At 37.6% G+C, this 22,203-nt stretch overlaps 1 protein-coding gene across 2 annotated transcripts in view; it reads right to left on the minus strand.

The window, feature by feature from the left end:
* Nucleotides 1–947: 947 nt before the first annotated feature.
* Nucleotides 948–22,203, minus strand: part of TMEM245 (transmembrane protein 245) — a 69,681-nt gene continuing 48,425 nt past the window's right edge. For both annotated transcript variants that reach the window (XM_017739096.1, XM_017739094.1), the window contains 4 exons: nt 13,358–13,458; nt 11,809–11,983; nt 8,890–9,084; nt 948–7,854 (listed from right to left, as the gene is read on the minus strand). In XM_017739096.1, coding sequence (XP_017594585.1) covers nt 7,809–7,854; nt 8,890–9,084; nt 11,809–11,983; nt 13,358–13,458 — 517 coding nt within the window. In that variant the 3' untranslated portion in view covers nt 948–7,808. The remainder of the gene's footprint in view (nt 7,855–8,889; nt 9,085–11,808; nt 11,984–13,357; nt 13,459–22,203) is intronic.

Here is a 22,203-nt window from a genome sequence, read left to right on the forward strand (position 1 = left end):
CTCCTACTTCCAAATATTAATGAACTATATTGGACATGTAACTCCTGAATTATTTTGAAGAAACAGCTGAGACTGAGCAAATAGGTTGGTGGTACATCATTACAAAGCTTTATCTGAGATGGGTGTTGAAAAGAACTCCTTACTTTCTATAATAAAAACACTATTATCTGCACAATGAAATGACTAAAAAACCCATGCAAGAGCTAAGGAGTTCTCACAGAAGTATACGTGCTTTGGGCTGCCTGATTACAGATGCTTTTGGCTTGGTTCTAACTTAAAAGGAATTCTGAGCATCTTGGAAAACTTGCCCCAATTAAAAAAAATTAAATCATAATTATGTTACTAGTGTCAATTACTAAAACCCCCCCACTGCATATGCACTTAAACAAGGTTTGTTCCCTTCAGAGAACTAAGGAGGTACCAGCTAAAATTGACTCTCCTGCAGGAAATACTTCAAGGCAACTGCTCAGAACAGTGAGAGGGATGAAAACTGGAACATCAGCCGTATCTCATTTTAAGAGGTGAGCAGTCATGCAAGGAGGATTTGATCACTTTTGCTTTATAGTCAATAGGATGATCTAAAACTCTGCTTAGACACTCAACAACCATTTCCAGTTCAGAGAGCAGGCCATAATGGAAGTCATTTGAATTACCTACAGGGGCTGAACGGGAGCTTCAGTAGGGTCTGGATGTGTGGTTGTGGGACTGCAGGCAGTGCAGCAAATTGCCAGGTGCCAGCTGAGCCACAGCTACTCTGGAGGCACACATCCTTCCCTTTCCCATAAAAAATGTAAGGAAAAGTGAAGTATGGCTTCTCTCAGTGACATCAGTTATATACAGGGACTGCGGATGCAGCTTTGCCTCCAGCACACCTGTTATTTCACCTGATTAACTGCTGCCTTTGTGGCTGATTCCAAAGAGCCCATCATTCAAATCAAACTCAGTTCTCCTTATGTTAATGGCATTTTATTGCAAAATATATTAACCATTCTGTGTTTACAAAAGACTGCAGTGTGAATACAATATCAAGTTAAAAGCTTCTTAAACCTGCTACAAAACCCATTTTTATTAGGATGAGGACTGGTGCATACAATCAAAATGATTTAGTTTATATACCTCTGCAGTCTACACAAGTACTTCTCAGCCTTAACTTACACATTTTATTGGGCCACAGATGGACGTAGGGGTTATATTGTCAATACTATACATGCAGAACCAGGTACTGTACCAAACCCAATTATGGCAATGTCAGTTTTGAACACAGCTCCATTCTGAAGATGTATAATGTGTACAGACAAAATTTGTGCCAATGGACAATAGAAGTTATTGCTCCAAATCCCCACGGGGCCTGGTAGGAACATACACTTTAGAACAACCCGTGCTCTGTAATGCAAAACATCTGCTGTTAGGTTTGGGTAGGGTGTAGCCAGTCTTAGGATGTGATGTCAAAAGTTTCTTTGGATTTGGTTTGGTGAATTTCCTAAGGGGAAAAAAGCCCCCAACCCTCCCATGTCTTTCAACCAAAACATCAAACACTACCTAGCATATATATATATACACATATATATATGTATATATAGGTATGCACCTAACTACTGATACAAAAAGTTGGTTTCCAACCTTCCAACCATCACTGAAGCACAGAAAATTTGTTTTTAAAGGCAACAATCTGAAAAAATTGAATGCTTGCCGAATATACTTGTGGTGACAGGTAACAAGCTGAAAACATTGATCTACACAGACAGTAAGTTATGAACAACACAAAAGTAGTTTTTACTGATACTTGAAAAAGATTCAGGTTTAGGCTGAGACTGGCAGAAAGAGCAGTAAATATTGGGATTTTGTTTTTCCAACCTTATGGTCTAGATGCCAGTTCTTAAGGCTAATGAACTTTTGTACTGTGGCTACTTTTTGTCTTTGTGATGTTTCTTACATTTAAGCCACAGCAATACCATGAAACGTTTATTTGACTTTAGGTCCTCATTGGATCACTGTACATGACACTCTAGTGAGTAAAAAGTGAGGCTAGGAAAAGAAATAAGCTTTTTGCTTTAAAACCATCACTCTAAAAACTCTTCATATATATGTATATATATATATATATATATGCTAGAGCCCTCACTCTGCTTTATTAGCTTGCAGATGCACCCTGTTGTAAGCAGATCTGCCCTACTTCTCACTCTAACCTGGCTTTGGTGTCACCAAATAGTACTTATATTAAAAAATTAACCTCCAATTCAAAGCAACATGAATTATATTTGTCCAGGTCCATCCATATGCAGAGCAGATCAAGGATGCACTTACTGTTCCAATCAGACCTCCTTCCTGAATTGGACATACACAAGATGGACACTCAAAGCATGCCTTCAGGTCCTGGAATTGATTCCCAGAAGGGGATGAAGCAATACTCTCATGTACTAAACCATATTCCAAACAAGATACCAGAGGAGGTGTGGATGAGTTTAAGAGTCTGGGGAACTGAAGATGTATTTCACGACCTATTAATTCTGGCAGCTTTTTAGAGGATGTATGCAAATACTTCCAGGAACAGTGATCTCTCAGCAATGCATTACTAGCAGCTTTTTCCTACTTTATATGAACTACAATAAAGCAGTGGTAGTCACACTACCAGTATTTGCTTGGCTCTTCCTCAATCTGTATCAAGTAAACATGAATTGTAGAAAATGCTGCTTGTTTTCATTATATACAGGCACTATTTTGTTCTCAGGTATCTCTAAAAAAAACCAAACCATAGGACAAAATTTCAGTTAAAGTCTGAATAGGACAGAGACTCCCAATATTTATATAACACTGTGTATCAATATATCAATTTACAAACCCAGTGTAGAATCCTTGAATACGCCTATGACTTCTGGCATATTCAGAAACATATTGTCTCTTGTTTCAAAACACAAAAATGATTTTCCACTTTTTTTTTCCTTATTTCCAATTTTATCACTTAAAAGCAATTTTGAAAAATTTTACCATAAAGCATTAACGTACCTTAGTAAAACTGTCAGATAAACAGTACCAGGTTAAAGATCAAGTCTCCCTAATGTTTGTTAAGAGTTTTAAGTGATTCTAGTTTTGTAGAAATAACAAGGAAATTGTCAAAGTTTGCTTCAGCAAAAAGTGTAGGAAATAATACTAAGAAGAAACCATTTGAAATACAAGTCAATATAGAGTTTATAAAGATGATGCATCCACGGATTTAAGAGATGTCTGTTGTCACTCAATAAAGATTATCTGGGAAATCAATTTTCTCTTGTAAAATTGCAAACTTCAAGGTAAGCAACTTCATTTCGAGAAGAATGCTACCTCTGCTATTAAACATTATGAACGCTAACTCCAATCCCAACACCTTTCAGTACCTTCAGAGGAAATCGTAGCCATTTCCAGAGGCAGCATCCATTAAGGTGGCACTATCTGCAGTGACAAATTTAAGTCAATATAATATAAACACTATGCTTGAATACAGGCAGCTGTGGAAACATCCACTACCAACGACACAAAGCTATGGAATCTCAGTAGAATAATGGTATTTTTCCATCCTCAGTGTATCGGGTCCATAGGAAAGGCAACACTCTGCAGAATTCCCAGGACTAGGGATCAGCAGCACAGCAATTCAGCTGCTGCTTTTACCGGAGAACAATTTCATCCCATTTTGCTTTCTCAGGCTTGCTGAAAAACAGTGTTTAACACTGCAGCCATACACCTATTTCAAAAGTTATGCTGATACCCACAATGGATAATACTGGAGATAGCATCCGATTTCCCCTGAACAATGCTTTTTTCTTATTTTAATTAAACAGATTATGGATTTCCTATTCCAATAATCACTGACAAAATACACATCCAGTATATCCTCCTCACTGAGTCTTTAAGAGAAGCCACAGAGAGCTTGAAATCAGACAAGCCTAAGTGACAATCTGCACATACACAGCACTGTGCACGGAAAGATCTGACTGCTGTTTCCATTGTCAGACACGTGGGTATCGACTTAACTTCTGATGTGCCTTATAGGTATTATTATAATGCTAAACTGTTTTTTTTTTTTTAAGCAGCCACTCAGTCATTTCTGCTCCCACCTGGTCACAGTGCACCTGTGCTGAAAGCCACCATATTGTAGTAAGGCTGGCACAATGAATGTGTGCCAGATTCTTGCCCATTGCAGTTTGTTGCTTCATGGATCCAATTAAGCCAGGATTTACAGTGACCTGAAGTTAACATGCTGGGCTGTGAACTGGCACACAGTCACCTCTGCCAGCTCTGCTACAGCAGTGTTCAGCCAAGGTACAGGAAGGAAAGGCTCTCTCAGACTCGAGTGCCAGAAACAGCACCAGCCCTTTGGCACTACACTTCATTGCAACAAGCCTGATTTCCCAGAAGAGAACGATAGAAACCAGTACAGTTGAATTTCACAATACCACGAGACCACATTGTCTTGCATTACTACAAGCATTCCCTTCTGAACTCTAAATTATTGAACACTAAATGTACTAAATACAATTAGAAAGTACCTGGAATGACTGTTTACAGTAAAGCTAAAGACCATGAACTTCTTGCCTATAAACATTACAGAAAAGATGGTCTCTCCTAAGAAAACTACACTGGAGAGAGGGTTAGGGCTTTTTTTGTTGTTTGTTTGGTGGTTGTTGTTGTTGTTGTGGGGTCTTGGAGGGGTGGATGCATTAGTTTGGTTATTTTGAAAGCTACAATCCATGTACTAAAAATTTATCCCCCCAAACTGCTGGTTGTTTTTGCAGATGAGGCAATATAACCATGAACCCGCACTTTATAAAGACCAGAAGTCAAAATGACCAGTTTGATTACTTTCACATTAATGCAAGATTGATCTAAACTAAACTGTTCTTAAACAGGCTGAGTCTGCTCAGAAAATAGTATAGACTACAAAATAACCAACAACAAGGTCTTCTATTTCTGCTGGTAATTAGACACTTGCTAAACAAAAAACCCAAATAATCAAAGTATGCCCTTTCATAAGGTGGTATTTCATGGTTTTGGTGTTGTTTTTTTTTTTTTTTTCTAAACATGGTGAAAATCAGTGAGTATTTCCTATTCCAAGAAGGTGGTATTGGAAGTTTTGTTCCTTATTTTTCTTTTCTTTTTGGCAGTGTACTGTTACTGCACCATTACTGAACCATACAGTTGGTTCCTCAATCAGGTACAGCACACAGCACGAGCTCCTGAAGCTACATTTACTGAGTAAGGACATACCATGGATGGCTCTTCATGGCATGTCTGACTGAATTTGGAACAGAAAGCATTGATACGGAGCCTCATTTCAAAGGAGGACAAACTAACAACACTTCATCAGATATGAACTCTCTATACAAAATGATTTCACATTGGGAAAGGAACACTTCAAAATAGCAATGTATCTTCTCAGGTGATTTTACTCATCCGCCATTCATAGCAGAGACCCTTCTTTGATCTAAGGCAATCGGTTGAAGGGGAAGAAGAAAACTAAAAACCAAACAAAATAATGCTTTTTAATGACTCTTTAAAATGACTATGTTGAGTACCACATGAGTATGAAAGATTGTCTCAGAAAATGGGATAGCAAATGTGGACAATAAACATGTCTTGACCAGTGAGCAAAGAGGTGCTTTAAAGGCTACAAGAAGCTACAACAAGAACACAACAATTCAGTGCAAAATTGTGAAATAAAAAAAAAATTACAATAAAGAAGTTCCCTAATTATCTTAGTGGTTTCATTCAAGGTGGTTAGTATTTCAGGACAGCCTCAGGTTTTTCCACATCCTCCACCCTAGCCAGCAACAATTATAAAAATGTGTTTCATTTAAGCTTTTCTGTAAGCCACAAAACCAAGGAGATAAAACAGATACTTGATTCAAGCAACACATTCTTCTCATTCAGTTAGTTGAAAGTGATGAATTCAGAATTTAAAGTATTAAATGGGCTGTTTTCATATTTTGATAAACCTGAGTCAACCTAGTAAATTAAGCCCAAGTCTGTCCCTCAAACATATACCTGCAAGTGTGCACAAACAACGTACTCAACCTCCCTCACTTAAAACATAAAATTTCATCAGTAAAATTGCAGCAGCTCATTCTGAGAATCTGAGGAGCAGACTCTTTGTGTCTTAGGCAGCCTGTTTATTGCAAACCTATAGCAGGACTTCACTCAGTATCAGAGCACTTTCCAATCACTTTCCATGGCAATGTATTTTTAGAAACAATGTAAAAATACATACAATGTTATGAGAAGAAGAACCTTCCAAATCTATCAGGACTCCTAGAACTCAAGTAAAACATCTCAGTTACTGCAAGCTGTTTGTGCACACATCTTAGATATCCTTATTCCTGGATAAGATCCCTTTGTTTCAAGCATTGAATTACTGTCAACAATAAATACAAGGCATGCCTGTATTTTGTACAACACATTATCAATCAAACTCTGAAACCAATTCCAGTTCCTGGAAACTGAATGGTGGTTCTTTGGTTAAGCAAGTCCATCTGCTACTTTGTACCCAGGTCCTCACTGGATTTGTGGAAAAGCTGTGCAAGTATGAAATATTTACCAAAAAAACCCACTTCCCATTTACAAAAAGGATCCATTTATAAAGATCCATTGTGTCAAAATGTTTCGACAACCAATACAAAAGGCCTTAAATGTCACCAAAGCTGCATTTTAAGCAAAATTATGTATGAAAGAAAAACACTAGAGGGTTTGATGCTGTGACCTAGGCAATACATAATTTCAGAAATTTAAGAACTTTATTAGTAAGATGTACCTTAATATATTAAGATATATCCTATATCTCAGTAAGATATTGACCAGAGGCTTACAGGGTTAAAAAAGCCCCGAACTAAACCAAACCAAAATTCATGCTCTCTCCCCTTTCTCTCTGGAAGCAAGATTTGTTTGAAAAGTTAATTGAACTCAGCCACAGCACTTGAAAACCAACATTAAACAATCCCCATTAAACTTCCTCCAATTACTGGAAGGAGATGCAACCATCCTACATTACTACTGTCTGCAAACATTTAAGGCCTTTGACTAAATTTAGTTGACAAGATGACTCCACTGGGAGGGTGGATAAACAGCAAAATATTATCAGACTTCACTGCAAATGTGGGCAAGATTTAAACTATTTAAACAAGTCCTCCTATGTCAGTAAGAGGAAAACCCACATTTAACAGTTTGCATTCCTATTAATTTCAGGAAGGTATTAAAAATACCCATCTCCAACAACATTAAATTTAGTGTGTGTAAGAGAATAATATTTAAGTGCTATGAGTTACAGATGATGATTGAAGCTTATAAAGAAATACCTTGAGGAGGAACAAACTATTCTATTATACTTTCATTTCACAATGAGGGGTTTGCACTTCTTTTGCCACCAGATTAACTAAAAATAAATATTTTGGAATTACAGCTTTCTTTAAAGCTACTACAATTCAATAAGACAAATAACCCAATAAATAAAAGCCAAGTTAGTAATTTCAGCAGATAAGATAATGACTCCAGTGGATGTACCTGTCCTCTTAACTATTCTTTTGGTAAGACAGAAGGTCTTCAAAGTCTTCAGCAAGGCAGCTGACTGTGTGTTGGTATGCAAAGCCATGGGAAGTAGACATTCTCTCTTGAAGAGGCAAAGTGCACAATAATGTAAGGCCAGCAGATGTTCTAGTGCTTTCTCCTAAAACCCAAGCTATGCTTCCCTGTGAGCTGCCCCAGGCACAGAAGGCCATGGCTGTTGTGAACCCAAGACAGAAGACATCGATTCCCTCATGTTGCAGAGGTGCAGCACAGCACTTCCATCACTCTGCAGACATTTTCATCTCCTCAGGACTCTCTCTAGGTGACCTGGGGGGTGGGGGGAAGGAAAAGAAAAGTGAAAGGTAAGACATAAATCTGCCCCAGTGATTCCAAACAATTGTTTCCTATAAAATAAAGGCGAAACAAACACATGAAGATTTTCTTTGTGTAATGTGGAAGCTCTATCTGTGTCCATACAGGGCAACAGGAATGTAACTTTTACAAGCCAGAGACTACAGACAGGTCCAATGAGCAGTTTTTCTCCTAAATTACCCAGATGAAAGAAGACAACACTGTTCATGTGAATAAAGCAAAGGATTATTTCTGACAAGCAGAGAATCCTCTTCAAGAGATATGTATAATGAGCTAACCTATACAATTTAACAAGACAGTAGAAACATTAAAATAGCCACTGTTAATACTGTCACAATGTGATTTACAATTCTAAGTAGTTATTCAATTACAAGTTTGTTCCTAACTGTATCATTGTTATTAGCCCATTCCTGACTGTACAGTTTAAAGATACATTTCTATAGCCCACATTTTGTAACATCCATAATGACATTACTAAGTACCATACTTTTAATGGAATAACGGCATGTAACGTTATCATTATTATTATTTTTTTAAATCTAAGTATGTTTATATTTTGCAGTATTGTACATTAGAACATAAAAATGAAGTATTTTTGGGCATGCCCCTTATTAAGGGCAATGAACTCTATTAGATAACCATGAATAATAGTTTAAAAATTATGTTCAATCATCTCCTAGCACAACATCAACACATAAATTATAGGACACAAAGGTATTATCAGCGAATTTTCTAAACGAGCCTTCTGTAAGAGGCTGAGAGACATCACTTCCAGCATACATGTCCCAGTGAGTGTTTTACTTTACCATACTTTTTATTTCTAGAATATGGGACAGCTGAATCCTCTTCAAACACTACAATACTCGTGCAGATGTGAGTGCACACTCTTACAGAAAACTCAGGCACACACACACATTCTCCACACCTGTGCATACGTACACTGACGTGTGAGAAAACATCATTCATACAAGTAAGACATGGACAGCTCACCGGTAAATCTGTAATGGCCACGCTGCTTGTGATGGAGTGGGCACAGAATTGGTTGGACTCACCAACATGGCACTATATATGTTGGAAGCAACCACAAGTATACAAAGTAGAATTGGTCCTATGATGGCCCCTTCCAGCCCCAGGTAATATGCTCCACCAGCTACCGCAAGGCCTGTCAGGTAAGGGTGACCACCTCTGCCACAAGAACAGTAAGATTAAATTAAGAACAACAAACACAGCATTATCAATTATGAAATGTGAATTAACAATGAAGTTTTATTAAGCCTAGGAAATGACACAGCTAGCTATAGCTGCCCATATTTACACTATAAACTGCTGTCTGAATGACTGCACAAAGGTTCCAAGCTGTATTCTGTGCTGTATTTGCACAACAGATCAAACAGTATTGAGGCATGGAACGCTGGCAATATCCACAACGGAGTAGCTGCTTTATAGACATCTGCTGAAGAAAGTCTGAAGGACTTAATGGCAAACACACTTCCATTCTGAGAATGGAAAGATGGTTGGTTACACAGACTGTTCATGCTTTATGGTCAAGAACTGTTAAAGCTTAACAAAATTAGAGACATGTACTATGAGCACCCCTGAGCAAAGCCATTCAGTTACATGATGACAGCGACTTGCAGTGCATCTTTCAAAGAACAGTTAGCATACAGTCTTTAAAGAAATAGCCATGTCTTCTCATTTTCTTATAAAAAAGCCTCTCAGACTGTTTGTTATCATTAGCTTTTAATGTTTTCATATGAAAAACAAAATCGGATTTTAATGAACATACTAGTATTTACTGGAAAGTTGGGGCCAGCAGAGCTTTTTGATAAGAGCTCTTACGGCAGTAAGTAAACCATGCCATTTTTATTTTCTGTGTCTCAGTTCAGGTGTAAAACGTGAATTCTACCAAGAACATTTACACAAAACCTCCTCATCATTCCTCATTCTTTATACCTAAAATAATGTGGAATTATATAAGATATGGAATTGTATAAGAAAAACTACAGTTGAAACTTAGCATGCAATTCTCAGAAGTTCCTCTAAATTCTGAGTGTAATACATAGAAAATACCAGGCAGTCAGTTCAGAGCTCCAGCAGCTCCTGAGGTTTCTACTGTGGTCCTGATTTCTACTCAACTCCCAAATTTTAAGTCTTTGCCTTCATTGCAACTGTGTGCAAAACAAGGCCAAGAAACATGACCTATTAAATCATACACACCTCAGTCATGTATCACCTAGATCAAACTTCACCTACTGGCAGGACCAGATTGCTTTCCTGAGGGGACAAACTTGACCTTAAAGTTTTATGTTTCTCCAACAACAGACAATATTAATTTCAAAACCTTTGAAAACTTCAATTTTATTTCCAGCATGTTCATCAGTTTAAACATTCTTTTGGCTAGTTTTCTAAATTAAACAACAGATCACCTGATGAAATAGGACTATATCCATTTAGAAAACCCTGCATAACCTAATTATAGACATTTCAAATAGGTTTAATCTAATCTGTAAGACAGCACGATGCTTACTGTTCAATTTATTGGGAAGAATACAAATTTCCTCCACTGTCAGAAAATCTATTCCTCCCCCATGTATTTTCTAGACAGTAAGCAGAGTTTGCATCCTCTACTGTCTAAAAAAAAAATGTATTCTAGTAAGCAGAAGAATTATTGGCTGCTTAAATAGCTACCAGCCTTAAATTCACCCATGATTTACTGTTGGGAAAAAAAGTAATTTGATTATACTTCACTTGGTAGCTTTAATTAATGTAAAATAACTAGAGCCACAGTCTATGAAAATTAGTATTAATATTGGGCATATTACCATTAGGTACTCTCTGTTCAGTGTAATTATATTTAGTGAACAAAAATACAAATTTCTAACAACACAAAACCGAACCACTTTATGTCCTTATTCTACATTAACTCTCCTGTAATAAAAATCAGCACAAATGCGGGTCTAGTACCAGCACGTAACTAAGTCTGGACCATGAAGTCCCTGATTCAGACAGTTTACTAGGATTGTTTCTGAGGATCAGGACTGAAGCAGTAACAGAGAAGGACACCCTGGTATCGATATTGTACATGGTTGTGACCAGGTCCTGTACGTCTGAAACTCAGCAGTCCATGTCTTTGCCAGCTCTGTTGAACTGTGCTGCTCTGTCTCCCACTCCGAGTTGTGTAAAGGGATTCACGAGATATTTCAGCTGCACAAAATGTCAGTGAACATTTCAGCTGCATCTCACATACAACTGCCAACACTCACTTTGTCTCCACCATTTGGAGTTTGTTTCTCTGTGTACAAGCTCAAAGCTGAAACCAGGAGGCATTTCAAGTCAAAAGAGGCAGCCAAACACCTACCAAGTTTTTTCAAGAAGTCTGTGCCTACCTCCCACAATAGGAAAACAGCACTGGCTACTGTCTCAGCAAAAGCCTATCTCCAGTTTTGCAATTTCAATAGATTTTTGCACTAGAGTATGGTGACAGAACAAAATAATCCTCAAAATTCTCACAATTAATTCTGAAAAACTAAACTATTTTTTTTGGTCCCTAAACAGCTCATGGTTTTATCCGCTCTACAGCATCATCTGGCACTAGGAGATATAAAGGAAATGTTACACACCTTTAGTCAATAATTAGATAAATAGAAAACATAAACTAATTCTACCAATCTCAACTGAAATGGTTCATTTTGCTGATGATGAGTTCAACACCTCTGAAGTGTCAAAGTTCACAGAAAAGAGGCCTGGAAAACAAAGGCACTTAGGCCAGTAAGACTTCCTACTATGAGGTTACTCCTGTGCTTGAAGATATGGTTTTGCATGCTTCAGCAAAATGAGTTTAATTAAAGGCATCAGTGATTGTCAATCATTTTTACAATACTAATTTTAAAAAGCACTCAATGTACTTACCCTGATATATCTGAATAAATCGCTGTATCTACAAAATAGGTTGGCAAGAGGTGAAAAACCAAGAGCAAAATGGCTTTGCATCCCTGTCCTTGCACAAGCCACAAATCTAGCACTGCAGGGACTGCTGCCCAGTATGTCCCCAGAAATGGCACTGCTCCAAGGATTGCTGCTAATGCTAGAGCACACAGAAGCAGAAGTGAAAAAAATATCACAGAAACATATTTCACAAATATATTTACAGTTACATTCTGACACTTTTGCCACACCAGTAAGTCCCACTTCCATCAACTGTCGTAAATAAAGCATTGAAGAAGTGCCACATGAGGCTCTTGGTGTTTTATAGCTGTGATTTAGGAAAAAAGAAAATTACACCATTCCCTGTACAGAAGAGCTTCAGCAACTGACAGTCATAAGGAGTTACTTCCAAAAGATGCATCAATTTAGAAAAATTTCTAGTTAAACCAATCATGCACATTTCAAACTTTTACATAATTTCAAATTAGCAACTGTGTAAGGAAGCATACGAGCCCAAGTCTCACTCTAACTTACTGCATCTCCTGCAGTCATCCATAATAGTGAGAAAGCAGGCAAACAGGAGATTTATGGCTCACCTATTTCTGTATGCAAACGTGTGTGCACAGGCACACACCCTTCTGATTATACAGAGACCTGTTGTAATCTAAAACAAAACAGTTCTGCTGCCACTATAACTTAATTCACCAGGAATAAACATAATACAAAGCACAACCAAGTGGGGTATTTTTCTTTCTCTTTTTTTTTTTGGTCTCGTTAACCAGAAAGCAAAAACTTTAAAGATTTTCCTTTTATTTAAAGAAAAAAAATAATGATTAGACCTTCTAAGTAGGTCTAGTGACAATGCCTTTAAGATAGTTGCACTTTATAATACAGCCATTTCCTATTATATTGGGGTTTGTGGCTTTATAGCTTTTCCTTATGCTTCCTTGTACACAAACATGGTGCAATTACTATTACTATCATCATTCTTTCTAGAGAAAGAAGGGCAAAAGAGGAACAAGGGAGAAGGCTTTTCTCTGAGAAACTGTCCAGCCATTTCCAAAACTAAGATTAAAGAATAAAAGAAAACCAGAGGCTGGTAGTACAGTCAGACAACAGTACTGAGAATAAGAAGCATATATTTATCATGCATTTCCATGATAACACATCTTCCTGCATTTAGGCATCTTGAAAAATCAGCACCTGTCAACTGTGAGAGAAACAGAAGCCAAGACAGGCAGAATGAAGTTAAAACCTGAAAAGACTTGGACTGAATACAAGGGAGAAGGAATTACATCCAGCAAACGAAACAGAAAGAAGAGGTAAAATAGCTGGTAGGTAATGTGTTGTGGAAACAGGAAAAGGCAAGGCTCAGAGGTGAGAAAGCAATCAGGGCCTTCTCTCCACCCTGCCCACAGCCATATTCTCCAAGACGAGACTAAGCTTGTCAGCAACACTTAATATTTCTGATTTTGTACACCAACTAATTATGTAATCTTATTTATAAAAATGTTGTAATTGTTCAAATTCTTACCAGATGGTATGAAGACTATGTTAATCCCAAATATAGTGTGAGTCAGCCAAGTGTAGAGTCCATAGAACCCAGCCATTTTGAGGGAAGCATCAAACACACCTCTAAAACGATCAAAGAAACTCTGTTAATTTTTATTAGCAAGAGGATTCCAAGAACTATGAAGATACACACACAAGTTACTTTGAATAACTGAAAACCCATCAGCGCCACAAATAACACATCTCAAAATGTAGCACTGAACCCTTTATACATCTGTTCCCCCTCTGAGAAGAATAAATATTCACCACATCTGTCATTAAAGGCATTTAGACACAAAACCCAAGGGGTTCCAGGGATAAATCCCTTGAAAGAAACTGCTCAAGTATCAGACCACATTCTCTATCAAAAATAACCTTTTTTCTATGAGAAGCAGTACCATTCTACATACAAAGTACTTTTTATTTCCTCTTTTCCACTTCTAGGTGTTCACTCATTATCTGCTTACATTTCTATACCTGCTTTTTTTCATTGGATCCCCCTAGCTTTTAGGTTGCTTACTAGGTTACATTACTAAAAACTAAATAGTAAATCTGGTAATCTAATTCAGTCCTGCGGAATCTACACCCAAAGTTCTCCTCTCAGCAAACAGACAGCTAAGTGCTGTGAAATTTTTACAGCACTAGGACATATACACATGTGGAGTACCCCATAACTGAACTGGAAACCCATGCCTTAAGTGTACAGCCACAAAACCCATAATCTCAAACTGCTAAATCTCATTATTGCATTGTGTCAGATTTTCACCCATATTTGAGAAGTGAAGTTTCCCAAAATCACTATTTTGGCCTGAATCCAAGGAACCAAACCACCCTGAGTCTCACAACTCAGAACAGTCCTAACAGTTACATCATTGCAGAAGGGGTGGCACACGCACCCTCTTAGCAAAGATACATGTGAAGTTTGCTGATGTTAAGTTTCCATTTATAATTCATGCTTTTAGTTACATTGGTTGTGTCTTTGCGGTTTTGGGAACTCTGGCAAGAGGGCAAAGAGGACAGGAAGACATACAACAGAAATTTTTGAGCCAGAGGATGAGTGGGAAGATTTTCACTGCACTTTGAAGGGGAACACAGTCTGCATAGAAAAACAGCCCTTTCTGGATCTAAAGTCTGTAACAGCACAGTTTCCTTCCTCCATTGAGTCCTTAAGGCCTTCTAGGAAAGAAACCTTCTCTGATATTAAATTACTAGGTAGAATCTTTTCTGAACTACTAGCAAGAATTCCAAGACTCCCATCCCAGTTTTTGCTTCTTTGGCCACCATCCTCATTCTTATTTCTGTAGGCAGTGTGAATATTTTTGCCCTCGTTTCCTACCTAAGGGATCACTTTTAGATTTCTAGATGACTTCAGAATCAAAATGATCTTATTTAAAATTCATTCACTGGAAGTTATGAGTGCATATTAAATCTCACACATCAACACTACTGTTCAAAATGTGAGATTCTCTTAACAGACTAACTAGGAACAACTGTTGTCAGCCATTTTTTGCTCCAAAAGAGGGAAAGGGAAAATACAGAAAAAAAGCAAGCTTTAAAGAATGACCTAAAGTAACAACTCTAACCTTTGACAGGCAAGAATTACGTGGTGCATAAAGAAAGGGAGGGAATATTTACAAATATGTGGTGGCCTCAGTAACCAAAAGCCTCAATACTTCTCAGTTTACATAAACTTCTATTATATAAAAATGGAAAGTCACTCCAAAATATATAAAATCTACAGATTTTGAAGAGTGACACACTCACTTGTATTTGAGTTATAAGAAAAGAAGATTCAGACATAAAAAAATAATTTGGCGAGGAGGCAAGAAAATCCCCAAACCCAAGGCCACAGTAGCAATGCTAAATGTGAGTTTGCATTAAGAATTCAAGATATTTGAATACTTTAGCTACTCAAAGGTCTTACTTTTCTGCATTTTCTGTGACATTTACCCAAAGTCTACTCTTTCTGAGGATATCATAGGAGCATAATATCTTTCTAAGGAGAACCTGTGCAGTGATCTTCAAGCAAATATTTTTCTTATCAAACAGGAACTGTGGCACAAATACATCACAGTTGTCAAAAACATTTTTAACTGTCCTTCAGTATCTCCTTATTTTTTCCAAGAGCTGTTTTCTATACTGTAGTACCGATATTCCCAGAGAGACTACAAAAGAAGGGAAAACAGTGCTTTTATGGTAACCCAAAGAGAGACAGCAAGCCAGGGAAGAAAAATGTTGAAGGTGTCTATAAAACAAGTTACTTTCTTAGTCTCAGTTCAAGGACTTGGCAGTCAGATGCACTAGTAGGACAACAGAAAAATTAGTCCAGGACTAAGAGGTAGTCCTGGTCTGATGTCACTCTGCAAGCTGACATGGAATATATTTCAATGGCCAAACAGTGCATACCTCTGAAAGACTGTACGACAGTACAGCCTCTCTCTGGCTCTGTACTGCTAATACACACAGCTAATAAGCTGAGAGGGGAAGGCATCACACAGAGCTGGGAAGCTGGGAAGTGGTCAAGCAGGAAACCAGAGGAGGCTACACCTAGTTTAATTCTCCTCCTCTCCTTCCCCTTGGTTTGTGTCTGCCTCAACTAAAGTTATAAAACGTCATTAAAAAGGTACAAGGGATTCTACTTTGTGGCAGGTGTGGACCAGGAGAACTTTAAAGTCTCTGAAAACTCCTGTTTGTTACTTTCTGGTAACTGCCACCAAAACTAAAAATCATTATCTTAAAGTCTCTGGAAATTCGTATCTATTTTTCTTCACAGTTAAGGCAGCCAAAAAAAAAATTCTGAAAACATTAACCAGAATCTTATCAGCAGTTTGCTTCAGCTGGTCTGCACCTGAGACACCAGACCTTAAAGATCATGAGGTATGCTAGTGCCGGTGCTGCATGAATTTATTACCATCTGTAAAATGCAGGCCTTCCTGGTGTAATTGTGACAGTAAGTCAGTTTCATCTCTTAATACATTACTGGCACACATACAGCTTCCTTTTATATACAGAAGTAATTGTATGATTCAGAAATCAGAAAATCCGATTGCTGCTCACGTCTCACTTTGGCACTGTATCTGGATGAACCACTTTACCTGCAAGAGCTGACATCTGCGAATGTGTAATTTATGAGCACTTAATGCCAGTTTGGCATAAGGCGTACTTAGACATACATATTCCATTTTATAGAGTTTTGAAAAGCATGTAAAATATTTAAAAAAAAAAAATCAGAGGACATGGGTCATGCTTCACATTATTCAGATTAAAAATGAAGAAACTTCTGTGAAATGCTTCTGCACAGCTGGACTACTTTTTTTTTTTTTGGGTACAAAAGTAGTTCCTTCTACTAAGTTTTTTCCCTAAGCTAGGGAATTTACTTGTAGATTCCACAAGGAAAAGGGCCACCTTTTCATTTTATGGGTTTGGTGGATTTTTTTTTTTTACTGATTGGCCATAAAAAGTCTGGAGCTTCCCTTTTATTACTACTATAGTTTGTATCAAATGTATGTCCACCTGAATTCCGGTTCACTTCAGAGAGCCTGATGGTAAAGTCTATTCACTTTTATTGACACAATGAGATTTCAAAAACTTCAACCTAATACTGCAACAACCCCAGCTGAAAAGAGCCTTTCAGCTCAGATCATGAATTTTTTTGACCTCAGAGTTAATTTGATTTTCTAGATCTCTCTGTTCCCAGAGCACTGAAGGAAAGAAGAGCATATGGGCTGAAATAATGAGGATTTGAGTTACCAGAAAGATTAGAGTAAGCATATCATGAGTTCAGAAGAGGGATTTTCTGGTTATTATACTAAACTTAAATGAACAGGCATATGAACCCTGGCTTGTGAATGGGCCTAAGAGTAAAAACTAGACAAAAGTGCTATTTGTCTTTGGAAAAGTTTGCAAGAAATAGCATTTCTCTAAACGCCTTACAAATCACTTTACAAGCCATACAACAGTTTACAATCCAATTAAAATGCAGGCTTGGTAACAAGAACACCCTCAGCCAAATATACTGTTAGAAAAAGACAATTTCACTCTTTTGTCATCTTCCTCACACCACTGATGTTTGGTATTTCCCATATTCTCTAACAGACACTAAAAGGATTGTACCGTATCTTCGTTGCAAAATCTTTCTGTATAGAAAGCTAACTGAAAACGATGCTTTAAGAGATTTCAGTTATTCAGTTTCTTCTGAGAATACAACTGTCACATTTTAAAAGTAGAGAGTTCAAAATATAAGTGAAATGCATTCAAAACTTCACAGCATGGTTTCACAATTTATTTCAGATCAGGTTAGCTCAGAAGTGTCACAGGAAAGGAGCCTTCCCATTCCTCTGCTCTCCAGATTCACTTCTGTCCCAGATGACCCTTCCTCTGTCTACCTGCCAGCACAGTCTCCATTATGTGCCAGGACACCTTTTACAATGAATTCAGCTGACAATGGTTTTATGATACATTAGTTTTTACTAAAATATAGCTCAGGTCTCTAATCCCCGGCCAACTCATAAGCAGTGGCTTAAACAGCTGCATTCCCATCAGGAAAGAAGCCAGTACACTCCTGGCTGGAGAGCAAGAACACATCAGTGTACTTACCCCAGCTGAAACTAACACTCACTGTCACCGTAACTTCAAAACCAAAGGACTCTTGGTGGTGTCTGAAGAACTTTCTTTCTTCACACACCACCAAGATCTGTTTCAAAAGATAAGCTGCCAGTGACAGCTATTATCTTAAGAAAGACCAAGGTATTCTTCTTCTACAATGATCCCCCAAATTTCAAGTGATCACCAGGAGAACATTGAAGAATAAAATGACTCAAAGTCCTTTTGAAAAAAACCTCTTAAGATGTTCTTTGACTCTCTCTAAGGGTTCTGTTCTTTTAGGGATAAAAAATGGCCCTCTTTATATTTCAGTTTCAAATTAAACATGAAAGTAAGCAAAGTGCACTAAGATAGATTTCAGCTATGAATAAAGGAGAAGTGGCAGGACATGTTTCTTGACAGAGTAAAACCATCTCAGGAGCAATATAAATATGCAAATTACTTTCAGAGATGACTCCATGACAAGATTTCAACAGCTTTGCTGCTGAAATTAATTCCTCCTCATGAATGATACAAGTGATCAAAACAGCTCCAACATATGCAGGCTAGTAATGACACTAATCAGATAAAGTGATACAGTCTTGTATCAAAGCATAGTTCCTCCAGATAGTATAACTGATGCAAATACTGCATACACCTCCCAAGGAAGGACAAGGCTCCAATAACTTTATCAAAACATCATTAAAGCGTGACAACCAGTCTGAAGGACACAGTAACACGCAAACTTTCTTCTCTAACAGAGAAATGTCTACATTCTACAACAAATAACAACCTGTAAGAAATTCCACATCTGATTATTTCTTTAAAATACTTTTGTATTTGTCTTAATTTTTTAATTACTACTTTGGCCTGTACTTGTAAAAGCTTACAATTATTCTTCTGAGAAGCACATTTGAAAGGACCAGTTATTTCTGAATCACCTAGTTCTAACATTTCCACATTTTTATCATGAATAGACGATGTTTACTAAATGCAATACTGAACTAGTCTTAAAATGGATCTTAGAACACAACATATAAAAATGCAAACTTGTTCAGACCAAAGATCTGTCTAGCCAGCATCACATCTCCAGTACAGTCCAGAAGCAGATGCTAAGGGAACAAAAGAAATAGGACAAATCTATTCAACAATCCCCCCTGAACATTCTTCCAACCTCTATTTTCATGTCAGGGGATATTAGGAACCTCATGCAGGCCTTCTATTAATTAATCTTCAATTAATATCTCTTCTTAGTCCTCCTGTTCAATCCTGCAAGTTGCTACAACTCCAGCGTTCTTTTGCAAAATCCTACCCATGCCTACCTACTGCCTGCTGCATGAACCAACACTTTTTTTGGGAGCGCCTGCTTGCTTTTTGGTGACGCTAAGATTTTATCCTAGGAGAGACCATAGGCAGTCCAACTCAGTCATCCTTTTCACGCTGGTTCCGATTTTACAAACTTCACTTGTGCAACATCCTTTTTTCCAGGCTGAAGAGTTCTAACCAGCTCAGTCACTCCTCCCAGCGAAACTGATGCATGCCTTCATTTCTCTAACCAGTCTTGTTGCACTCCTAGCTTTTTGAGATGCAGAAACCACAATGGCACACAGTAACTCAGGGTACAGGCAAATCATGGTTTCATACAATGGGAGTAATATTCTGTGCTTCTGTTGTCCAGGTCTGTGGTAACAAATCTTAACATTTGATATGCCTGGCAGATGTTTTTTAAATATTACCAAGCACTGTGCTAGCCTGTGCACCAGAAAATACAACTCCCAAGTGGTAAGAACACAGCAGTAATGAGTTTATGTGTGAAGTTAGGACTGGTTCTCGCCCGCATGCATCACTTTCATGTACATGACATTTCATCAGTCACTTTATCTCCCAGACACTGCTCTCCTCCGTTCCAGTGTCTCACCACTCTCACAGTAAAGAATTTCTTCCTTATATCTAATTGAAACCTACTCTCTTCCTGTTTATAGATAATACTTCTTGTCCTTGAAAGTCTCAGGAAAGAGATACTGTAAAAAGCCTTTCTTAAATTTTGGTAGAACATAGCAGACAGATGAACTTATTAAGGGTCCTGCTTGCCCACACTTCAAAAAACATGAGGAGTAAGGCAGAACTTCTTTCTGTGAAAACTCTGCTGATTCTTTAAAACTAAATCATATTCACCATGTGCTGGCATGTCCTTAAGTTCCTACTAAGCTTTACAGTACCAATATCCAGCTTACAAGTGAGTACTTTCTGGGTTCCCTGGAACAATTTTTTTTTTATTTTGCCCTTGAGATTTCTACAGTGAGTTATCATCAGTCACTCCCAACCATTTGCCACTGCTTATTTAATCTGTTTTTTTTCTACAAGCTCTTCTACAGACACTGTAATTTCTGAGAGATTCTGCTGTAGCTCATCCATAAGAAGAGTTTCACAATGTGACTCCCTCCACTTGCCTTCACAGCATCAATTTACCTCCCCCCTGCAACAACCTGCAGCAGCCTTGTGGTTGCTGAGCACTCCTTGTCATCCCTCAGCCCTCTGACTGCTTGTTGCTCCCGCCACATATGAAAAATTATACTTTGGTTTAATAGCATTTTGTGGAGCTTTGAGTAAATGAATCCAACTCAGCACCACCACCACCCTCACACTTTAGGCTTATTTCTATCTGCTGAAGTTTATGATCCTTTCATTTGTTTAGCAGAAACTTCACCTTTTTAGAGGATAGTTTCTCATTTCCTTGGCCTTTAATATTTTGCTGCTCAGGTATGTACTCTCTCTTCCCTTCGGCCTTACTTAGCTGTTAGCATGCACTGGCACTAACATTTATTATTCTCCACACCACTTGTAAGGAAGTAAATTCTTTAGATTCCCATTTTAGCTTGAAAAGTTCATGAATGAGAGCAACAGCTAGCTGGAGTCAATACTGCTTGAGATCCATTGCAGTCTTACATTAAGAAACTCCCAAACTGTTCAGACTATTCTGATTATAAAATTACGAAACACAAGCATAAGGGGGTATTTTCATTGCCTGTCTTGGTGGAGACAATAAATAATGGATTGACCTTACAGCTCAAAAAAACAGGGAAAAGCTAAAGCTGTGATGTTAAATCTTTGAAATATCAGGAAATCCTGAAGTTTTATGTAAGATTTCATGTTGTCTTCTTACACTACAATAGATCTGTATTTTAGATAGCAGAAATCTAACCAAGGTTATATTAACATATACTGCAACATTAAATACACACATGAAGAATTATTAGACATGCAAGCATAGAACCCTGCAACATTATACCAAAAATAATTCCAATAGTATACTTTTATTCTTAGAAATACCTGATGGAAGATCTTTTCCCTATATATTTAATAAGTCTTTCAGCAACCCTTGTCCTACCATGCCTCCCAGTTAGCCTGCTTTAGAAGCAAAGAGAAAAACTAACTGGCTGAGCTAAATTCCAGATGTAAATTAAGCATCACTCTCTTTACTGATACAGCTTATGTCATTACCAACTAAACTTTCACTCAAATAGGTTCTGACATACAACTAAATTTTAAAAAGTTGGTGCTGTAGTAAAAGAAAAGTTGTGCATATATACAAAAGCCTAAGTGCAACACATAATTAAGGGACTAGTATGTAAGATGCAATGTAGTTACATTATTCTTAAAGGTTGCAGGAAAATCTACTTATGTGTTTAAAAGTGTTCCCACACAAACACACACTGACCTACATCCTCCACGTTTACAGAAATCTTCAGTCTTAAAAAACACTGGGCAGCCACAGAATTACACACTAGAAATATTCACTAAGACAAACTGCTGTTAGAACATACAGAACATGCCACCTGGTATATGAAAGAAGCCAATAGCAAAATATCAGCCCTGTCTCAGATAAAGCAAGGAGTCCTTAGCAGCCTCTCAATGTGTTTGATACCAGCCTGCAGGGCAGAGAGAACACAACTGTCCGTTTCAGCATCAGGTTATGCACTTAGATAACCTTGTGAATTAGGGGTAGTAAACTGCAAAATTCAGACTAAATTTACAGACTGTGTGACATACTTCACCCAAATTAATGTGTATAATAATGAACATTTTTTCATAGTTTCAAGTAAATTTTGGAGTAAAGACTAAGAATAAGCAAATAAATTATTTTCTGAAATTTTCTTTGAAGGTCTGTTTTTCTTTGAAATATTATTTGAATAACTGATTGAAATCATGTGTACATAAAGCAATACAAAGACAGCTGTGCTTAAGAAC

This window comes from Corvus brachyrhynchos, unplaced genomic scaffold (assembly GCF_000691975.1).
Source record: "Corvus brachyrhynchos isolate BGI_N302 unplaced genomic scaffold, ASM69197v1 scaffold7, whole genome shotgun sequence".
Taxonomy (NCBI): domain Eukaryota; kingdom Metazoa; phylum Chordata; class Aves; order Passeriformes; family Corvidae; genus Corvus; species Corvus brachyrhynchos.